The following is a 20,720-nucleotide window of genomic DNA, read 5'->3' on the forward strand; positions in this document are numbered from 1 at the left end:
GAATGTGCATTCTGCTTGCCTTCCCCACCCCCAGAAGCTGCCCCAGGAATATACTCTTCAGATAGAAATGTGGTCTGGAGGCTGTTTAGACTGGGTACATGACTGAACACAGTTAAGACCTCTCTATAAAATTTTAAGATTCTAGTGGGCAGGTGTGGAAAACTAGTCACCTTGTAGCCACCCAAGACAGGCCTTGTAAGTTCCCATGTTCATTAAAACTGCTACTTACCAATCTTTCTTTTGACTATCCTGCCCTCCACAAATGGGGCTCAGTTGTACATTATGCCCAGGAAGCCCATGAGGAGGTTGCAAACAATTTCTAAAGATGCTGTTTTGTTGTTTATATTCTCCTGTGAGTTGGCTCTTTCCATTCTAGAGCTCTCAGAGGAGAGTTTAGTTGGCTCTGAGCCTCTGAGACAGGGAGTGCTCTATATCCCCTTGAATGAACAGCACACTTCTGAGATTGCTCTTTTAAAAGGCTGGTTGCCTTTCTGTCAGCCCGTGTCTGGAGGTTTCTTTCTAACTAAATGCAATTTTATGATCTTTATATTTTGTGAATTTGACTATAAATGACAACTTTTTTAGCAGCAAAAGTGCTACACTAAACAAAAGACTTTAGCTGTACAGAATGAAAATACTTTTTATACAGAGGAAAAAATGTAGTGTGGTAAATGTGAGTAAGGGTTTTTGCCCTGTACACAGAGTGAATAAACCAAGAATTTCTATAATGGCTTCTTTGGGATCCTGACTGTGTGTGAAAATAGAATGTAGAGATCTTACGTTAATTACGCTCTAAAAATGCTTAGCTTTGACTTTTACCAGGTTTGCATTTTCATAAGGTGTTTGCGATGATTAACATGAGCAAAGCATATCTGGACACTATTTAGAATATAGTAATTACTCTATAGGTGGCATTTCTGCCATTTCTCTTTTATCAGGAGATGAGAGTTTTCTCATCAAGTCCAACTTTTTTTTTTTTTTTTTTTTATGATAGTCACAGAGAGAGAAAGAGAGAGAGAGAGAGAGGCAGAGACATAGGCAGAGGGAGAAGCAGCTCCAAGCACAGGGAGCCTGATGTGGGATTCCATCCCGGGTCTCCAGGATCGCACCCTGGGCCAAAGGCAGGCGCCAAACCGCTGCGCCACTCAGGGATCCCTCATGTCCAACTTTCAAATTGAGTTTCACAGACTCAGAAAAGGTTCAGGAAATGTTAGCCACTACTCTTGTTTTTCCATTCTGTATTTTCCTATAAAGCAGCCTTAGGTTTTCCTCATAAGAAACAAGAAGTAAAGAGGCATTTTAGGAATATAGTTCTACATGCATAAAGGAAAGCAGAGAACTAAGACCATGCAATCAATTCAAACAAAAATGTTTAACTCAAAATATTTTCCTAATTCCAGTTTTTCAGAATCAGCAAAATGATTCAGTGCTTCTCTGTAGTGTCTGAGAATTAACATGAATGTCTTTTACATGGTATCCCTCAATAAATGCTGACTCATTGATAATTACTTTCCTTCTTTAGGTCATATTTCATGTGTACATACAGATGGAATATTTCTTTTTGTCACATGTGACAAAATGGAGCAAGTATGTCCTGGTGCTACATGCGTGCACTTGAACCAAGTGACATTTTAGGGATTTCCATCTAAACATCAAAGGACTGGGTGCTGTCAATGTGCCTGCATCAAGTCAGCGGCCTAATTTACTATTTCATAATATATTGGTGTGGCAGGCCTCTCTTTGCAGTCTTTTTTTTTTTGCTCAGGGCTGTTATAGCTCAACTAGTTCCTCTGCTGTTAAAAAATTGATTAGTTTTCTCCCTCTGATACTTGGAAAAGTAAGATTTATTCATACTACTTCGAAAGTCTTTATTCACTTCAGCCCTTCCTTATTCCAGAAAGAGTTTGAGGGCTTTATTAAACATATAGGGAGGCAACAGATATACTTTAAACTTAGTGATTTAGGAACTAGAACAAAATAGAAAAAGATAAGGTGATTTTTGCACAAGAAACCTGCTCTTTGGTGGTGTCTGTATGAACGAGGGCACAAAGCCTGTCTTTTGAAAGTGGTCTTGGAACCCCCCATGTTAGTATCTCTTGAAATGACTCAGAATCCTGGCTGGGGGTATCTGGATGGGACTGAGTGGGTGGGGGTGAGCAGAGAGCTGGACAAGTGGGAATCTTGATTTGTTCAGTCTCCTGGTGATTCTTAGTCACACTGAAATTTGAGAATCATATTGCTCTTAATGTTTTAGCAGCCAAGCAAAAAAGGTAGACATGTCTTTTTACAATGATTCACAATGTGCCTAAAATAGAAACCAATCAATTGCCTTAGGAAAGCACAAGAATTTCTCTGTGGGTGCTTTGGGGGTAATGTAATAGCCATTCATATTAATCTACTGTTTCATAGAAAGTTTGTTGTAATCTAAACTCAGAAGTATTGGTTTTGATACCTACAACAGTTCAGTCATGCCATACAATTCCTTTATCTATCGTATAGCAGGGGATAAAGGGAAAAAAAGAATTACCTTTATGTTTCTTATCTGTTAGATGATACATTCAAGTAGGATTCTTTGATACCTCGCTCAAAGCATTGCATTCTACTTCTCTGCTTAGTCTTGTTCTACAAAACCCTCTCTTTGCTTCAGGAGATGAAATCAGCATTTAGAGAGTCAAAGAATGAGCATATTAGGGAATTTGAATGTTCAGTCTGTGTGTTGTTCTTAGCCTTTGAGACCTGAGCGATTCTGTTGACATTTACAGCATCCCATTCCTCCAGTGTGCCCTCTTGTCCACTCACTCCATTGTCCTCGTGTGTGCCAGTCGATGGCACTCTTTTCCCACCTATCATGGATCCCCTGCACTAAAGGCATACGTAAATGTAGTCACAAATCATTGCCCTTTCCTATGAAATCAAGATGTAGAATTTCCTTCCTGGCTATAACATCCATCTCTGCCACTACGTTTTTTTCTAGTCAGTGAACCAAACAGGTATTTGTCATCCTAATTATGACTTACAGTCCTTTAAGTTCTGTCCAATTTTTTTTTTTTTTATTTTGTGCCCGATCCTTGAGCTGATTTTCAGTGCTCTCCCTGAATAAACCTATGGTCATTAGTACCCTAAAGTCCTTGCTCCTTTGTTTTTTTTCAATCCTGGATTATGGGAATGGGTCCCACAGTAGTAATATGATTAATGGGCATCAGTGATTAATTAATGAGATTGGTAAGTGGAGTTAATCAGTACCTTTATGTTCCATTAGCACTTTACTTTTACTACCCTCATAGAATTTGGCCCATTGAGGTGTAATTTTTATGGGGATGGTGATCTCTCTCAGTGGAAGCAGAGACTGTGCCCTCCCCAGACTGTCCCAGGTACTACATGTCTTTTTATCTCCCACGGTGTCTGGCACATAAGAGGCCCTGAATGAATGTATTTTTAACTGCATATAATAGAGACGTTTGGCCATTATATATTTATTTTCCATTAAAACATCTATTACTATTATCATGTTTCGATATTTTGTGAATTGAGAGAGTAAGCCAGGTATTTATTAGTAGTGTTCCGAGCACCAGAGGTTAAAAAAAAAGGGGGGGGGAGGATTATTTCATTTAAGAAAATACTAAGTTTGGCAAAGAAAAAAAGTGTCTTTCTCTGAAGACAAACACATATTAGTTGCTCATGATTATTATTTCCTGTTTGTTTTACTTGAAATAATATGGACTTTAGTTCATAGAGTTGGAGGCTCATGGTGCCTGAATACAATGTATGATATATTCATTGTACCAAGATTTAAGACCTAAACAACTTTTAAATAATATGTACTTATTATAGAAAATTAGAAATATATAAAGAAGAAAAGGCACCTAAAATCTCACTACCTAGGTACAGTGTATCTTATTTTGGTATATCCATTTTTCTTATTTTTCTGTGATTAGTTTTAATGGTTGAGTTTCTACCCTCTAAATAATTTTGCATTTTGCTTTTTCACTTCATCTTTATGCTCTTGATAAATTTTCCCATCTGATTCCATAAAGTCATAATTATAAATGTGCATAACACTACATATCTTTGCATAATCCCAGTTTTATGTGACCATTCTGTAAAACGTTGTTTTTATATAGATTAAAACTTTTTTGCAGACTTTTGCTTACAGACCTTGGAGTCCATTGCAGAGTAAAATAAAGTACTGCTTTATTCCTTTTTGAGAGTGCCAAGGACAGTGTTTTTCATAAAGTAAATCCTGTGACCCACGCTTTTTTCGTACTTAGGCTCTTAAGCCTGTTAGGAGGAATTTTACATAGACTATTACCTTTTCTCCTATTGATGCTTTAATGAGGTATTTAGTGAGCACAATTTGCAACTAGAGAGATAAGAAATGATGGAAAGAAAGACTCGTTTGTATCATTATTTGACTGAAAAAGCTCACAGGTCATATACAGTCAATTTGTAATGTTCTCTTTCCCAGCCATCAGGGTACCTGGGAACTCAGGGCTGGCCTGCTAGGTAGGAAGGATTGTAGCTGAATCCAGAAAGCATGATGGTGAGAAATATGTTAAAACTAAACCCATCAAGACACAACCTTCTACCCACCCTCTCACTTTACCCCAAGGGCTTTTTTTTTCTTATTTCCTTAAACGTTATGGATTTTTAAAATACCTTATTATGAACATATATTATAATGATTTAAGAAATTAAAATGTAGTAGATATACTAAAACCATTGAATGACATACTTCTAAAAGTTTGCATTTTTGGTATATAAATTATATCTCAATATGAATTTTTTTAAAGATTTTATTTATTTTATTCATGAGAGATACACACAGAGAGAGGCAGAGACAGAGGGAGAGGCAGGCTACCTGCAGGGAGCCTGATGTGGGACTCAACCCCAGGACCCCAGGATCAAGACCTGAGCCGAAGGCAAACGCTCAACACTGAGCCACCCAGGTGCCCCTCTCAATATGAATTTTAAAATAAAGCCAAAAAAAAAAAAAAAAACAATAGACGGCTACTCCATCCATTCATTTAAATAAGCATTTTGTAAGTTTTAAAAGAAATAGTTATAAGCCTACTCTGTCAGTTGCAAAGATAAATCACATGTAGATTGTTCTTTGGGGAGTTTATGGTCTAATAGGAAATAAAATGTGTATTTAAGTCTAGTAGCAGAGGGAAAGTTGTATGTATTGTAAGAGAAGTGCTGACAAATTGCTGAGGAAAAGCAGAAAATTGATTATTCCAGCAGTGATGTTGAAGATGGAATCTAGAAAAGAAATATTTGAGTGCTAATCAACTTTTCATGGATTAATGTAGAATTGATCAGTTAGGTTGGTAGATTTCAGTGGTGGTGAAATAAGGAAGTAGCTCTCTGATTGCTCACACTTTCTCAGTGTATATTAGTCAAGATTTCACCTGAGGCTGGATAGATTGGGACACTAGAAGGAAAGGAGGTGCCATCAAGTCATCCTTTGCAGAACTATAGTATATGCATCTTAGGGAATTCCAGGTAAGTTCAATTTGTGTTTGTGTAGAGCCTTTCAGCTGCTAGGTATGAATGCAGAGTAGAAGAATACGTAGGTATAAGTAAGCACAGTTGGTGTTTATGGAATGACTATGACAAAGGGGGAACAAACCAGGGAATTTGAGAATGCTGAAAAGAACATACTGTAATATTTGTTTGGGGAAGTATGTTTTCAAGGCATTGTCAACATTACTTGGAAACTTGGTTAAAATGTAAATTCTTGGTCCTAGACCTACTAAATCAGAAAATCAGGTTGAGGTCCAGCACTCGATTTGAACAGGCTCTCCAGGTGATTCTAAAACACACTGAGAAACACTGGTTTGGGAAATTTAAACTGATGGGAGACAGTACAATTATGGGAATGGAGCAGAAACAGATGATGATGGATAACTAAAAAGAGGATAGTGAATATATGGCTCAGCCATCTCCATGAGAGTGAGAGAATTCAAGTGAGCCATTGAGGGTGGGTAGGGTCAGACACTAGGATACTTGAAGGATTTCAGAAGGGGAGCAGGTAGGAGACTGGGGTGATGTCCAGATGTTCCATGTCAATTCTCCCCAAGAATCATGACACAGAGGTAGAAATGGAGAAGAAAACTGTCAGGCAGGTGGAGAAATGACCATTGAATAAAGAGTGACCAGAAAATAGGCTGCATTAAAGCAGGAAGGTTAGGGGATAGTCTAGCTCTTTCCTTGCCCTCATCATCCAGATCCTCAGGCCTCCTTGAATATGTAGGATGTAAGGGAAAAACAGCCAGGACTCTACATGCACGCTGTAAGAAGGTGGTGCCCTCATGTCCAGACTTTGTTCACAGGGCACAGGGAGATCTTAGTAGAGCAAAGACGAGAGGAAGATGAAGTCAAATCAGTGAATGTACAGATTAGTGTGGAAGGAAACGACCAGTGGAAACAGGTGAAAAGTCTTGGCGTCTTGCTGGTTAATGAAATAAGCAGGTGTGTGAGACTTGACAGAGCAAGGTGAAAGCCCTTATATCTGATGTGATTGGGTCGGCACTTGTTTAGTTAACTGAGAAAGATAGCTATGAGGAAATTTTATTTTTAGTTGTATAGTATTTACTTATATTCACTGCTTGAACTTTCAGATTGTTTTTCTTGCATAAGTCACACTCAGTATTCTCACCTGTGGATTCCAGCTTTAGCTTCTTGCAAATAGAACGATAATTGAAAGATTATTTATTTATTTAGATTTTATTTATTCATAGAGACACAGAGAGAGAGAGAGGCAGAGACACAGGCAGAGGGAGAGCAGGCTCCATGCAGAGAGCCTGACGTGGGACTCGATCCAGGGTCTCCAGAATCACGCCCTGGGCTGCAGGCGGCGCTAAACCCCTGTGCCACCAGGGCTGCCCTAATTGAAAGATTCTTAAGAAGAAACACAAGGGCAAAATCTTCTAGACTTTATCATTTTATCCCCAACTGTTTACAGTTGTGTTGCCCACATATTTGGTTTTTGCTTTAAGAACTCACCTTTATTCACTCTTTCCAAACATATAGGTCTGTTTTTAATACTTTTTTTTAAAGCATCTTATGTTCTATTGCTTTTTACTATTTGATTACATAATTATAATGATAGGCATAAACAGGATTGGGAAAAAACACACCTGATTTGATATACATACAGTTCAACAGATGGGAGACACATGCTTGCATGAAGTCCCAAATGTGCATTTTCCTGTAGGCATATGTTTTATACATTGAATTAGTAGGTTAATCTGGCAAATGGTGAATTTCAAGTCAGAGTTGTTCTTAGTGTTGCTTAGAGCAAGGTCAATGATCTGTCTGAGTTGGATGGATGCGACATAAGGACATCTCTCCTGACATTTCTAGAGGCTTGAAGCCAACCAGGATGAAGGAACCAGTGGTCTCTGAGATGGAGAGTAGGTCACAGTTGGGAACACTGAGGATCTATCGAATCTCTTTTATCTTTTTTGACATGTTTTTTATTTGTTCTTCCCCAAACACTAATGAAATAATTTTAATTATGAAAATTGTTTTGTGGGGCTCCTGGGTGGCTCAATGGTTGAGCATCTGTCTTTGGCTCAGGTTGTGATCCCAGCATCCTGGGATCGAGTCCCATATCAGGCTTCCTGCAGGGAGCCTGCTTCTCCCTCTGCCTATGTTCCTGCCTCTCTCTCTGTGTCTTCCATGAATAAATAAATAAAATCTTTAAAAAAAAGAAAGTTGTTTTGTAAAGTATTAAATGTCTTTAATAATTATATTTTCTAAAGATCATTAATGATTTTTTGGATTATTTGATTGAAGCATAGTGTGGTACAGTTAATGTGTTAGCTCAAAATGCATGATATACATGAAATCCTAATTTCTACTTTTCTATTTTTTGCTTCATGGCTTCCACCTAATAATATAGAAAGCTAATTTTTTACTGTACAAAGTACATAAAATAGGTTTGAAAATCTTAATCATTTTTTAAACTGTCTTTAAGATTTTTGTATTTAGATTAAACATTTTTCCTAAAGCTAGCACATAGTTATCCATGTTTTCGACTATATAAACACCATCCCAGTAGGAAAATAAAATTTTTTCAGTTAAAATTTTTTCATTTCATTAGAATGACACTTACTTTATTTTTTTAAAGAATATTGTTTCTTTTTTTTTTCCTAAGATTTTATTTATTTGACAGAGAGCAAGCACAAGCAAAGGGAGCATCAGAGGGAGAGGGAGAAGCAGGCTCCCCACTGAACAGGGAGCCCCACACGGGACTCAATCCCAGGACCTTGGGGTCATGACCTGAGCCTAACTGACTGAGCTGCCCAGGCACCCCTAGAATGACATTTTAAATTCTGTAGTCCATGTACTGTGTATGTATGATACAAATAAATATATTTATAATACTAGGAACTATAAGAGCCAAATAATATAACTTAGATAATGGAAATCAGCTCCGTAAATTCCCCCTCTTCTCATTTAACTTGGTCTTTATCATCCCAAGTATGAAAACTGCCAAGTATGAAAGTAACCCGCAAGTTCAAGTTTCATAGGTAACTGAATTTGTAAGCTGCCTGCAGCACTGCTAGGACACACTGGAAAGAATATATTCCGTATCTGTTTTATTTGGGAAGTCGAAGTCTTTATAATTTTATACCAGAAAAAGTTTGTCTTTATTATGAACTGATACATTTTGTCAGACAAACTATCATTTGCTATTTTGCTTCGGCCTCCAGGAATCTTAGGGCTAGCTTGTAGTTACTCTGTGGCCACAGTTTTTATAAAATTAACTTCATCTTCTTCGACCTCTCTTACCAGTATTTTTGTTTTAGCAATTCTGTCATCTGTTATTTATTATAAATATTCTTAATTCCTTTTTGAAACTTGGTGGTAGATAAATTCAATAAACCTAACAACTATTGACTACTTGCGTTAAGTTAAATCTTTGACCTGGCAATAGTGAAACAGACAGGTATGCCTTCAAGGAGTTAAAAAAAAAAAAAACTTTTGCAGAAACCCCTAGGAAATGCTTGTTCAAATATAGAACAAAAGAAAACAATATATGTATTTTGCTAAGCATGTAAAGTGCACACCTTTTATTGCTAGTTTAAAGTCCTCACTAAGGCAGATTGCCATTATCAAAGCCTAGATGTTTTCTTGAGCTATTTTGTTTTATTCAGATTTAAAATCAGGATTAGAAACTGGGTCTCAGATAACCTCTGAGATTGCAATGCACATACAGTACAGCCATTTCTGTTCTTAGATATCTATAGAGAGTTGTGAAGCTGGTCTTCTGTGAGAACACACTGACCTCATGGCTTTCAACTTCACTCTGGGGAGGAATTGGCATGTGTGAGATGACCAGAGGTTACCCACAGAGTCTTTGATAAAGATGATAGTTTGTCTGATCGGTACTATAAAATGATTTTGAAAAGAGGAGGCATCCCTACTTTAGTCTAAAAGGAAAGAAAGCCTTTTCAGTTGTCCATATTGTTCTTTTATGAAGAAGATTCTTAGGCTTCGTGCAACTTTTAAACACCCAGTTCCTTGAACAAACTACTACATAAGGCTTAGAAGGTTGTACATACAGTGGTAGTCCACTCCATAAGTGGTTGGCCGATAGCACCATTTACAGAAACATTGGAATTCACACATTTTAAAATGTAAATTCAATGTACCTTTTCACCATGACCTGACTAAAAAACAAGATTCGTGAGTTATTCTGCCCTAGATATGTCATCCCCTGTCCTGTGAAAGAGAATATAGTTATTGCCTGAATTTTTCTGGAGCTGATTGCCCTTTAAGTGAATGTCCTTGTCTTTTAACTGATGGCCTTTTGCTTATTTTACTGCTTATTAGCACTTTAGTTGTGTGTGATGAACAGAATAATGCCTCCCCTGCCAAAGATGTGTACGTACCCTAATCCCTGCAACCTATGACTATGTTACATAACATGGAAAGAGAGATTAGATACAGATTGAATTAAATCTGTTAATCATTTACCTTAAAATGGGGAGATTATTTTGGGTTATCTGAGTTGCCCCAGTGTATTCACAAAGGTTCTTAAATGTAGAAGAGGACAAGTGATGTGAAAGGTACTTGGCCACTTTTGCTGGCTTTGAGGTTGAGGAGGGGGCTGCACGAGCCCAGACTTCTAAAGCCTGGGAAAGGCAAAAGAAACCTGTTCTCCCTTGAGCTTCCAGAAAGGAACGCCCTCCAGACACCTATGATTTTTGATACCTAGTGAAGTTCATGTCCAATTCCTGACTTACAGAACCGTTAGCAATATATTTTGTTGATTTAAGCCACTAACCTTGTGGTCATTTGTTATGGCAACAATAAAAAACAATGCATTTACCAGTGTTCCAAGAAAGGAAGAATGAAGATCAAACTCAAGGTACTCCATCCAGGAAAAGATTTAGTGTATGTTGAATTTGCAGGGCTTGCTGGCAAGGAGATAAAAGACAGTCAGTGAATTTCAGCACCCTGCCCTCACTGCTTCCCATTAATGCAGAAAATCTGCAGGTGTCTGTTGCCTGACCTGAAATACACTTCAAAACAATATACCTTTGTTTCAGTCAGCCTCCAGGCTGCCTACTTGGCTATCATGGGAGTGAGCTTTTCATGGAATACATTTATTATGTTATTTCTCTTTAAAGTCCATTTTATGACTTTTCCTTTGTCTAGAGAAAAAAAGCTCACACATGTAGCTTGGCAGTGAAGGCCCCTTGACAACAGAAGCTTCTGCTGCAGCTACGTCATACTTCTTTTTCTTATGCACCTTATATTAGCCAAGGTAAAATACTTAACGTTTGATGAGCCTGGCCTAGTGTTTTGCACTTTTATTCTTCCTGCATTTCATTTTCTCTGCCACTGGTGTCCTTCCAGATCCGCACGCCTCCTCACAATCCCCTATGAATTCTTTGAGACTCAATTCAAATATTAAACTCCCTGGAAAATCAAGGAACATAGCACGTCAAATAAAATTATTCCATCTATCCTTTATGCCACATTATGACTTGTATTCTTTGATTAAAAGTATTTCCATTTCCGGATGCCTGTGTGGCTCAGTGGTTAAGCCTCTGGCTTCATTCACCTCAGGACATGATCCTAGGGTCCTGGGATGGAGTCCTACATCAGGTTCCCTGCAGGGAGCCTACTTTTCTCCCTCTGCCTCTTCCTCTCTCTCTCATGAATAAATAAATAAAATCTTTAAAAATAATTATTTCCATTTCATTTTGTTTCATTCTGTGAGTTTCTTGAAGGTAGCAAATAGGTCTAATATATTTGTGGGATCTTAGTAACTCACATAGCTTATAGAGTAAATACTCAGTAAATAAATTTGAAGTGAACAAATGATTGTTACCTAACCTGGCCAACCTACCACAGAGATACCATTAGATTGCAGATTTCTGATTCCCAGGCCAGTCTTTGGTTATATTCTGCCTCTAAAACTTAAGTACTGGGGGATCCCTGGATGGCTCAGCGGTTTGGTGCCTGCCTTCAGCCCAGGGCATGATCCTGAGGTCCCGGGATTGAGTCCCACCTCAGGTTCCCTGCACGGAGCCTGCTTCTCCCTCTGCCTGTGTCTCTGCCTCTCTCTCTCTCTCTCTGTGTCTCTCATGAATAAATAAATAAAATCTTTAAAAATTAATAAATAAAACTTAAGTACTATAAATTTTTTTTTAAATACCTAGGGAACATTTTTATTTTAAATAAAATTTTGGCACTGACTAGTTTCCTTTGATGCCATTTCTCCTTCTTTATCTCTTAATTCTTAACACTTGGAATTTCATGGTTTTGTTGTAGCAAAATGAAAACATCAAAATAGTCTCTCTGCCTTGTTTAATTTTTTCACGAGTCTCTTTGCAAGAATTATTTTGTGTGTTGGGGCACCTGGGTGGCTCAGTCAAGTGTCTGCCTTTGGCTCAAGTCATGATCTCAGGGCCCTGGGATCAAGCCCCTCATGGGGCTCATGCTCAGCACAGAGTCTGCTTCTCCCTCTCTTTCCTCTCTGCTGCTCCCCTGCACCCCTGCCCCACTCACACGTTTGCTCTTTCAAATAAATAAAATCTTTTTTTTAAAGGAATTATCTTGCTTGATAGATCTATTTTTTTTATTTATTTAAATATTGTGAAAATATCTGGGATGCCTGGGTGGCTCAGTGGTTGAGTCTCTGCCATCAGCTCAGGTCATGATCTGGGGTCCTGGGATCAGTTCTGCATCAGGCTCCCCATAGGGAGCCTGCTTCTCCCTCTCTCTCTCTCTCTCTCTCTCTCTCTCTGCCTGTCTCTCATGAATAAATAAATAAAAATCTTAAAAAATAATATGAAAATATTGAGAAGACTGAAATGTAATCAAATAGCATGGCTGGTATCAAATTTTTTTGACTTTAAATATTTGTATATTCTCTCAGTGCTTCTATTTACTGCCTTTTTAGATTTGTTACTGATGTTGATTTCTCAGTGGTTGCATGTGGGATCTGACTTGCTGAGCAAGTCTTTATGATATTGAGAATGTATATGGTAAAGCTTGGAAACTGTAAACATTATTCAGATGGAATGAATTATTTTCATAACTTTTATTGTCACTTTACACTGTGATTGCAAAATGTTCACAATTTTCATAATGATGGGAGTAATTCCACTGGGAATTTAATTTCTCTTTTTTACAACTATTGTCAGAATTCAAAAATCTTAAAATGTTTGGCATAATTTTTAGTGTAATCAGTAAAACACATCCTTGTGTTGCATAATTTATAAGTTTGGTTTACAACTTTTAAAAAGGAAAACCGTTCTATTAACGTAAATGAGCGCATTGGCGTTAATGTTTTATGTAAGAAGATCATCATTAATTTAGAAAATAGAGGCCGTTAGTAAATCATTGAAATGCAAATGTATTTAAAACAGATTTTATTTTTGAAATGCTATGAAAATGTTGATAACTATTTGGAAACAGTAGATTGTAACTATAGAAATATCCTGCTTGATTGAACATTGCTTGGTTGCCCACTATCTGATTCGGATAAGCTAACGTGTTTTAGAATGGTTCAGAAGCTAGGCAAAGCCATGGTTCAGAAATGTGTCTTCAGGATTTGAATCCTGTCGGATTTCATAAGTGATTCACCAGGAGTATTTTGCTTCCTTTGCTTTAAGGACAGCTTTAAAGTAGTCTTTGATTTAGCTACTGATAGTTTCAGAAAAAAGGAGTGTCCTGTAAGAAACCGGTCTTCTTTAAATGTATCAAGGGTAAATCCCGTAGTGCATCAACAAATTTGCTTTACGGTTTTTTAGAACTAGTCTCTGGTTAATTCATTTAGAATAAAAATGAATCTGTGGAGCCTAATCATATAGATTGTGCTAGAGACTTAGCTTACCAAAGATTACACTTTTGTAGAAACCACCAAACCATTCTCGTGTACATCATGTCAGTTTCTTATCTCCTTAAAAAAATGCCAAATAAATTGACACATTCTTCTTGTCTCTTCTTTAAAGAGATTCCTTCTGCCCAATTTCTGCCATTATATCACACTTCCCTTATCATAAGCAACACGTCTATTTATTCTCTTAAGTATGTAAATTTACAGTGTATGATGATGACTTCTGATTCACTCCATGGACTTGGAACTTATCCTTGAATTAGTGTGGTAGTCTTCATGAAACAAGCCATTGCCCCCTACTTGTGTACATTTCACTCTTAAAGCCTTCAACCTGCTATCCACTTGCTTGAGTATCTTTTGATTATGCAAAGTTCAAAATAAATTTATCTGAACAGTCTTTGTATTGTGATCATTTGAACACTTTGCATGAATTCCCATGCTAACCTGATGCTATTACTCTAGCAACTTGTGATCTTTTTAGATTTACTGTTATTTTTCTACAGGAACAGTTCTGTTTCTCAAATAACTATTAACAACAATCATTTTATTCTTTCCTCATAGGTACTACAGTGCAACCATTCTGCAGATGTCTGGTGTTGAAGATGATAGACTTGCAATATGGCTGGCTTCCGTTACAGCCTTCACAAATTTCATTTTCACGCTTGTGGGAGTCTGGCTTGTTGAGAAAGTAGGCCGCAGGAAGCTTACCTTTGGGAGCTTAGCAGGTAGGTGACGGGATGAAGAACTCTTTTTCTCTAATGATGACAAGCTCACCTTCCAAAATACAATACCAGTAGCAATTATGATATTGTTCTCTTAGCCAAATAATAGACTCCTTTTAGACAAAAAGTTTTTTAAAAGGAACTGAATGTTATGATATGTAACTAGAATGTAACTAGAAACTGGAATTTTAAGACCAATCTGAATCTACGGAGGGTAACATTCTACTGCTGTTAATTTTGAGCTCTGCTCAAAGGTACAAAAGTGAAAAGAATAATTGGTTTTTGTTCTTCTTTGAAAAATTTGATCTTCATAAACTCGCTTTTTAACCTGTTTTATTTTTAAGTTTGGTATAATATGGAAGTAAATTTGGAGCATTTTTTTAAAGCTCTTTGAATAGTAGAATATTAGAACTATTTAATTTCTTCAGAAAGCAGCAACAGACTCTTTGTAAAGTATTTGAACCAGGCTCAGATTCTAAGGTAAATCCTAACTGGTTAAATGTGTTTTCTATAATAGTTAAATAAGACAAAACTTTTCTCACTTTCAAGTACTTTTTGTCTTTAAATTCTATACATTATTTTTCTGCTTCACTTACAGAATGAAATCCACCTTTGCCATTGTCTTCACATGTTGCATTATACAATTTTCTTATCTCTTTCATATATATAGATTACTAATTATCAATTAGCTGGCTTCTAATAGCTCCTTTATAAGTTTAATTAGAATAAGAATACATTTTTCCATTAAAATGTAGAGTTTCCAGGCTAACATGAACTACATTCTCTTTTAACCAAATTATACCTTTAAACACTGATCTAATAGCACTGCTTCAGGCACTTGTCCCAGATTTTAATGAGAAAATGCAATCTGCATTCCAAAGTTATTAGGAACACATAGTCTCTCCTACCATTATCTCCATCAGGAAGAATAGAATGCTTCCACGCTCTGTTCTTGCCTAAGCAGTGGAAGGACTTAAGTCTGATAATGTAAGTTGAACTGAGAGGAGGGTGAGCAAAGATTGTCTGATTAAGAGGCAAAGGTAATTGTAACAGTCAAGGTACACAGGGAAGCAGGAGGGTAAGTGAGAAAATGTAAGGGACAAGAAGGCAAAAAAACATCCATTCGTAAACTTGTTGAAGAAACTAGTAGTGTTTAGTCTGGAAGAAAGACTATAGGGATACCCAGTATATATCTTATTCTAGCAGGTGGTAGATGTTATAAGGGTATAATTTTTACTTAATATGGAAAATATATTCTTAATCAGAACTATCTAACAATAAATTGGTCTGTCTTATTAGGATGATAAACTCTCAACAGAAGGATACATGGCCATCAAGTGGTGATGTACCAAAAATAAATTCCTATAATTGGGTAGAAATTAGGTTTGTTGATTTCTAGAGGTTCAGGTCAACCTGAAGAAGAGGGAATAGCTGCTTTACAATTTTTTAATGGATACCCACCCTTCGTTTTTAACAGGGCCTCTGTATATTGCAACTGTAAGAAGTCTATTTTTTTAAATAGAATTTCAGGTCTTCTTAAATTTGACATTTGGCTTTGGCATCTGAGGAAAACATTTTTTCTAGTAGCCCTTTATTTGTCATATTTCAATGAGACACTTTCTCATCAACTTCTGAAGGTTTTTAAGGCATTGTAGATCTAGAGCCATACTGCTTGAGTTTGAATTTTGTGACTTTGGGCAAGTTTCCATTTTCTCATTAGTAAAAAGCAATTCAAGTCCCTACTACATAGGGTTATAAAGAGGACCAAACACATTTATACACATATGACTTTTAAACCTCTTCCTGACATAGGTAGTAAGGTGCCTAGCTCATCTTAGCCATCACAGCATTTTTCCTGACAGGGTGATTCTTTGTTGTTTTAACCATAATGTGAAATAAGCTTGAATCACCGGAATCCAGGAACTTTCCTGAACTCTCCTAGCTGATGTCCTGTTTCACCTCTCAATGTAGGTGTTCTGCTCCAAGAATTTCCAGAGCCCATCCCTGGCTATTAAGAGAAAGTATTAAGACAATTACCTGGGAGAACAGTACTGAGAGATGTTAGGGACTGCTTTTCATGAGCAACCCGGAGGCACTTTTCTTTCCTGCCTTTTTTTGTTTCCAGTCAAAACCACCAACACTCCAGCTCTGCACACTACTAACACCATGCAGTGATTGCTCTCGCATGAGAGAGATCTTCCATCAAGTAGATACTTGAGCTCCTTGTTATATAGCCAATTAAAGTGATGATGTAGATATTACAGTGGTTTAAGAGGTAAAAGGCCTAGTTTCTTATCACAGGTCTCCTCTTCTACATGTACATATAGTGGTAAATAGAGCTCTTTATGCAGTTCTGGTTTTTAACGGATTTAATAGGTGCCAGTAGACTACAATGACCAATGGAATTTTACACGTTCAGTCAAAAACATGCTGTTCAACAGCCTTGCTAGTGGATTAATATTACCCTTCCTGTGGATGTTCGTTTCACTTTCTGATGCCAATTGGTTCTGGGTTAGTTATATATTTATTTCAATATTTTGTTTTGGTTTTTGTAGATATCAAAACTATTTGATAGTGCTAAGGATTAGGATACTGTTCTATTTAAAATTTCTTAAAAGCCTTTGATCCAATTCTGTCCCTTTTCTTACGTTTTTATTATGATTTATTTTATGATACTGGGTTAAATTACTGAGAACTCCTATCAAAATAATTTTTGAATAGGTATTCTTTAAAAATCACTACAAATAAACTATACTTATCTAGACCTGGACAAAAGTACTCTTGATACAAAGAAATGTAAAATATATAGTTCATGAATAATTTTAAATGGAGGACATTTTGTGGTGGTCTGACTTTTGATAATTTTTAAAGGTTGATGTATTTATTTGACAGAGACAACAGGAGGAAGGGCAGAGAATCTCAGACTCCTGGCTGAGCGAGGAGCCCAATGCAGGGCTTAATCCCATGACCCAGAGATGGTGACCTGAGCCAAAATCAAGAGTCAGATCCTTAACCAGCTGAGTTACCCCAAGTGCCCAAATGATTTTTAATATTTTTAAAGCTTTGCTCAGAGAACTGGTCTTTCTCGTAAATATTACACATATAAAGACATATTAAACATATAATGATAATCTCTTGATATTTTTAACAGAAGAAAATCTGTGTCTATACAGATTTATTATAACTAATCAGACAGCCAGAAACACAGTGTTAGTTGTCCTCAGATATCTTGATAGTAGAATATTTCTGAAAACGTCACTCATAGGCTGTCTCAATCAGAATTACCAGAGGGTACTTATTTTGAAATATGTACTTATGGACCTTACCCAAATGTGTTAGGATCTCTGAAGATGGGGTCTGGAGCATGTGAGTTTCAAACAGGTTCCCCAGCTGATACTTATATACAACAGTGTGCTTTATTAGAGTCATGGGAATAGGAATTAAAAATTTTCTAAGTATTTACTAGTAATTTAGCACTGCACCAGGTAGTTAATAGTAACTTATTGAATTAGATATTGTTTAGCATATTATTTATCCAACACACTTCACTTCTGTGAAGACCATCTTTATTAGGAAAATTATATCAGAATCCCAAAGTGTCACAATATACTTAGTTAAGAAGAGACTCTTCGCTTAAAATATAAAGAATGTGCCTAAACTGCAGAGAGCACTGGAGAAGATCCAAGGCCTTCTTATATTGGACTCAAATTTGGTTGGAGTAATGATCAATCTGACAATAATTATAATAATTTGAATACTAACAAGTGGCTAATAAAATGTCTATAACTTCTTAAATGAAAGGAAATCGGTAATTCAAGTAGTTTTAAGCTTTAAAGGTATACGAGTATATAAGGATTAGGTGATCATTTTAAAATTTATTGCGTAAAGTCATTTAAGATACCATTTCCCTTCCTAAGGAGTTTATCATCTTAAAAGTTTATTTTACAAGTTATATTGGGGCGCCTGAGTGGTGCAGTCAAACACCCAACTCTTAGTTTCAGCTCAGGTCGTGATCTCGGGGTCATGAGATGGAGCCCCAAGTCAGGTTCCATGCTCAGTGAGGAGTCTGCTTAAGATTACCCACCCTGCTGCGTCCTCTCATGCTCTCTCAAATAATAAATAAATCTTTTAAAATATTTTTTAAAGTTTAAAAGTTTATTTTACAAATTATCATATGTCCCATATATGTGATCATATATACATATATATATATTTATATATCATATCACACACATACACATCTATAAAATAAGCTATACCAAAACATATGTGATGCCCAATAATCTGGGGAGCTGTTTAAAACTCAGGTGTCTGTTCTGCATTTTCTGGATATGCTGATTCAGAGGTTTATGTACATCCCAAGCATTTGCTGCCAGTAGTAAATTAGGCCTGAGAAACACTGCTATATATAATAAAGAATATAAAGGTATAATACTGACTTTTAAAGGATTGTCATCTAAAATGCATTGAAATAAAAATAAGTTTGTGCTTAAGGGTTAAATCTTCAGCTTTTTAGGAATTTTGTGTACCTAGGAGGGTTGGTTCACCATATTTTGCAGGTAAATTGGACCTTTTTAGAGAGGGATGCAAGAGATACACTGTACGTGCTGCAGAACTCTTGGCTAGGATATGTACCATATTAACCCTATGACCTCAATTGGATAGTCTTAAGATTTGTTTTTTTTCCCCAAAAAATACTCAGTATTACAAAAATCTATGGCACTATGGTCCATTCATTCATTCATGTGCTAGGTATACCATCTTAGAGTTTATTTATACTTTGTCATGGAGGTAGGTTATTTAATAAGCATTATAAAAGAAATGTATCATGTGTCCTTCATATCTTACATTATCAACATTACCAGATGGAAAATCTCTACCAGTCTTCCCTGCCCCATAACAATGTGCCATGGAAGTAATTTGGGGAAATACTTTAAGGACCTGGGTTCTTTGATGGGCAGATTCACAGTAAAATTCAGGTTTGTTTTGGTTTGAAGAGGAATGATTTTCGTAATAGACCTAATATATCCACTCTCTTTCTCAAAGACCTCTTTTCAGTTTCCCAGTTCAGGGCTCTGATCATCCTTTCAGGGAAAAAAAAAAAAAAAAGCCTCCAACTATTCCTACTTCCGGCTTGAGTCTTAAGCCAGCAAGGGGCAAACAAACTGAGATTTTAGGTTCATGGCTTTTTTGACCCAGTGTGGCAAAAATAGACTTCTTATCTCCCCTTCAGGCCTCCCCTTCCTTCAACTTTTTTTCCTGTGATTTTGAAAGGTGGTGGCTGCTGCTGCTGCTGCTACTTCTGCTATTTCTTATGACTCTGATAGTACAATAGCATTTTGTAGCATTGCCAAAATCTTTCAAATACATTAGGATATTTAAACTTCACTGCAATTTGGCAATTTGGTATTTTCACTAAGCCCCATTTTATGGAAGATGAAATTGAACCTTGGAAAGGTCCTGTGCCTTGCCCAAGGTCACAGAAGTAAAAAAATGGCAGAATTGAAACTTATCCACAGCATTTAACTGGACACATCGCCCTCATCTTAAACACACACACCTCAGCCATTACACAATCCCATTGCACTTCCACAGTGCTTCCCAAAGTTCTTTTTTTATCCATTCATTTAATAATATTTTTGCTTGGGACGCCCGGGTGGCTCAGCGGTTGAGCATCTGCCTTCAGCTCAGGGCGTGATCCCGCGATCCTGGATCGAGTCCCACGTCAGGCTCCCTGCATGGAGCCTGCTTCTCCCTCTGCCTCTCTTTCTCTCTGTCTCTCTCTCTCTCTGTCTCTGTCTCTCATGAATAAATAAATAAAATCTTTTAAAAACATAAATCAGGGATCCCTGGGTGGCGCAGCGGTTTAGCGCCTGCCTTTGGCCCGGGGCGTGATCCTGGAGACCTGGGATCAAATCCCACGTCAGGCTCCCGGTGCATGGAGCCTGCTTCTCCCTCTGCCTATGTCTCTGCCTCTCTCTCTCTCTCTCTTTCTCTCTCTGACTATCATAAATAAATAAAAATTAAAAAAAATAAATAAATAAATAAAAATAAAATAAAAACATAAATCATATTTTTGCTCATATCTTAAATGTACCTCCCAGTTCAGTCAATAAAAACTTTATGTAATGCCTTCCCTAAATTCCATATTTTAAACATCTTGCCCTGTTCAAATTAATTGTACAAATTACTACAGTCAGATTTTCTTTATTCTTTCTTCCTGTATCTCTTTTTGTATATTTTCTCAATGGCTGGAACAATAGTCAGAAATTTGAAAACTTTCTTTTTTACTGTTAGGATGTCTCTCCGGGACTCAAAACTGAGCCTTTTAAGTGATATACTTAATCACTATTTCTACAACTTACAGATTCTGCTTCCAGATGCCAATAGGAGGGACAAATGAATACATGTGCTGTATCATTTCTGGCACCTTCAAGTCACGAGAAAAGAATGCTACTCCTCTTTAATAAGAAATGTTCTCTCAGCTGCTTTTGAAATGTTCAATTTGTTAGTTTTTAGTTTACTGATTTGGATTCCTTTTTTTTTTTATTTTGTTTTTATTGAAGTTCGATTATCCAACATACAGTATAACACCCAGTGGTCATCCCATCAATTGCCCTCCTCAGTGCCCATCA

The 20,720-nt window shown here is 36.9% G+C and overlaps 1 protein-coding gene across 1 annotated transcript in view; it reads left to right on the forward strand.

Moving 5' to 3' along the window:
- SLC2A13 (solute carrier family 2 member 13) overlaps nt 1-20,720 on the forward strand; it is a 359,718-nt gene that overhangs the window by 223,070 nt on the left and 115,928 nt on the right. The window contains exon 5 of the mRNA XM_072798345.1: nt 13,925-14,088. Coding sequence (XP_072654446.1) covers nt 13,925-14,088 — 164 coding nt within the window. The remainder of the gene's footprint in view (nt 1-13,924; nt 14,089-20,720) is intronic.

The sequence above is a fragment of the Canis lupus genome, chromosome 25 (genome assembly GCF_048164855.1).
Source record: "Canis lupus baileyi chromosome 25, mCanLup2.hap1, whole genome shotgun sequence".
NCBI classification, from domain to species: Eukaryota; Metazoa; Chordata; class Mammalia; order Carnivora; family Canidae; genus Canis; species Canis lupus.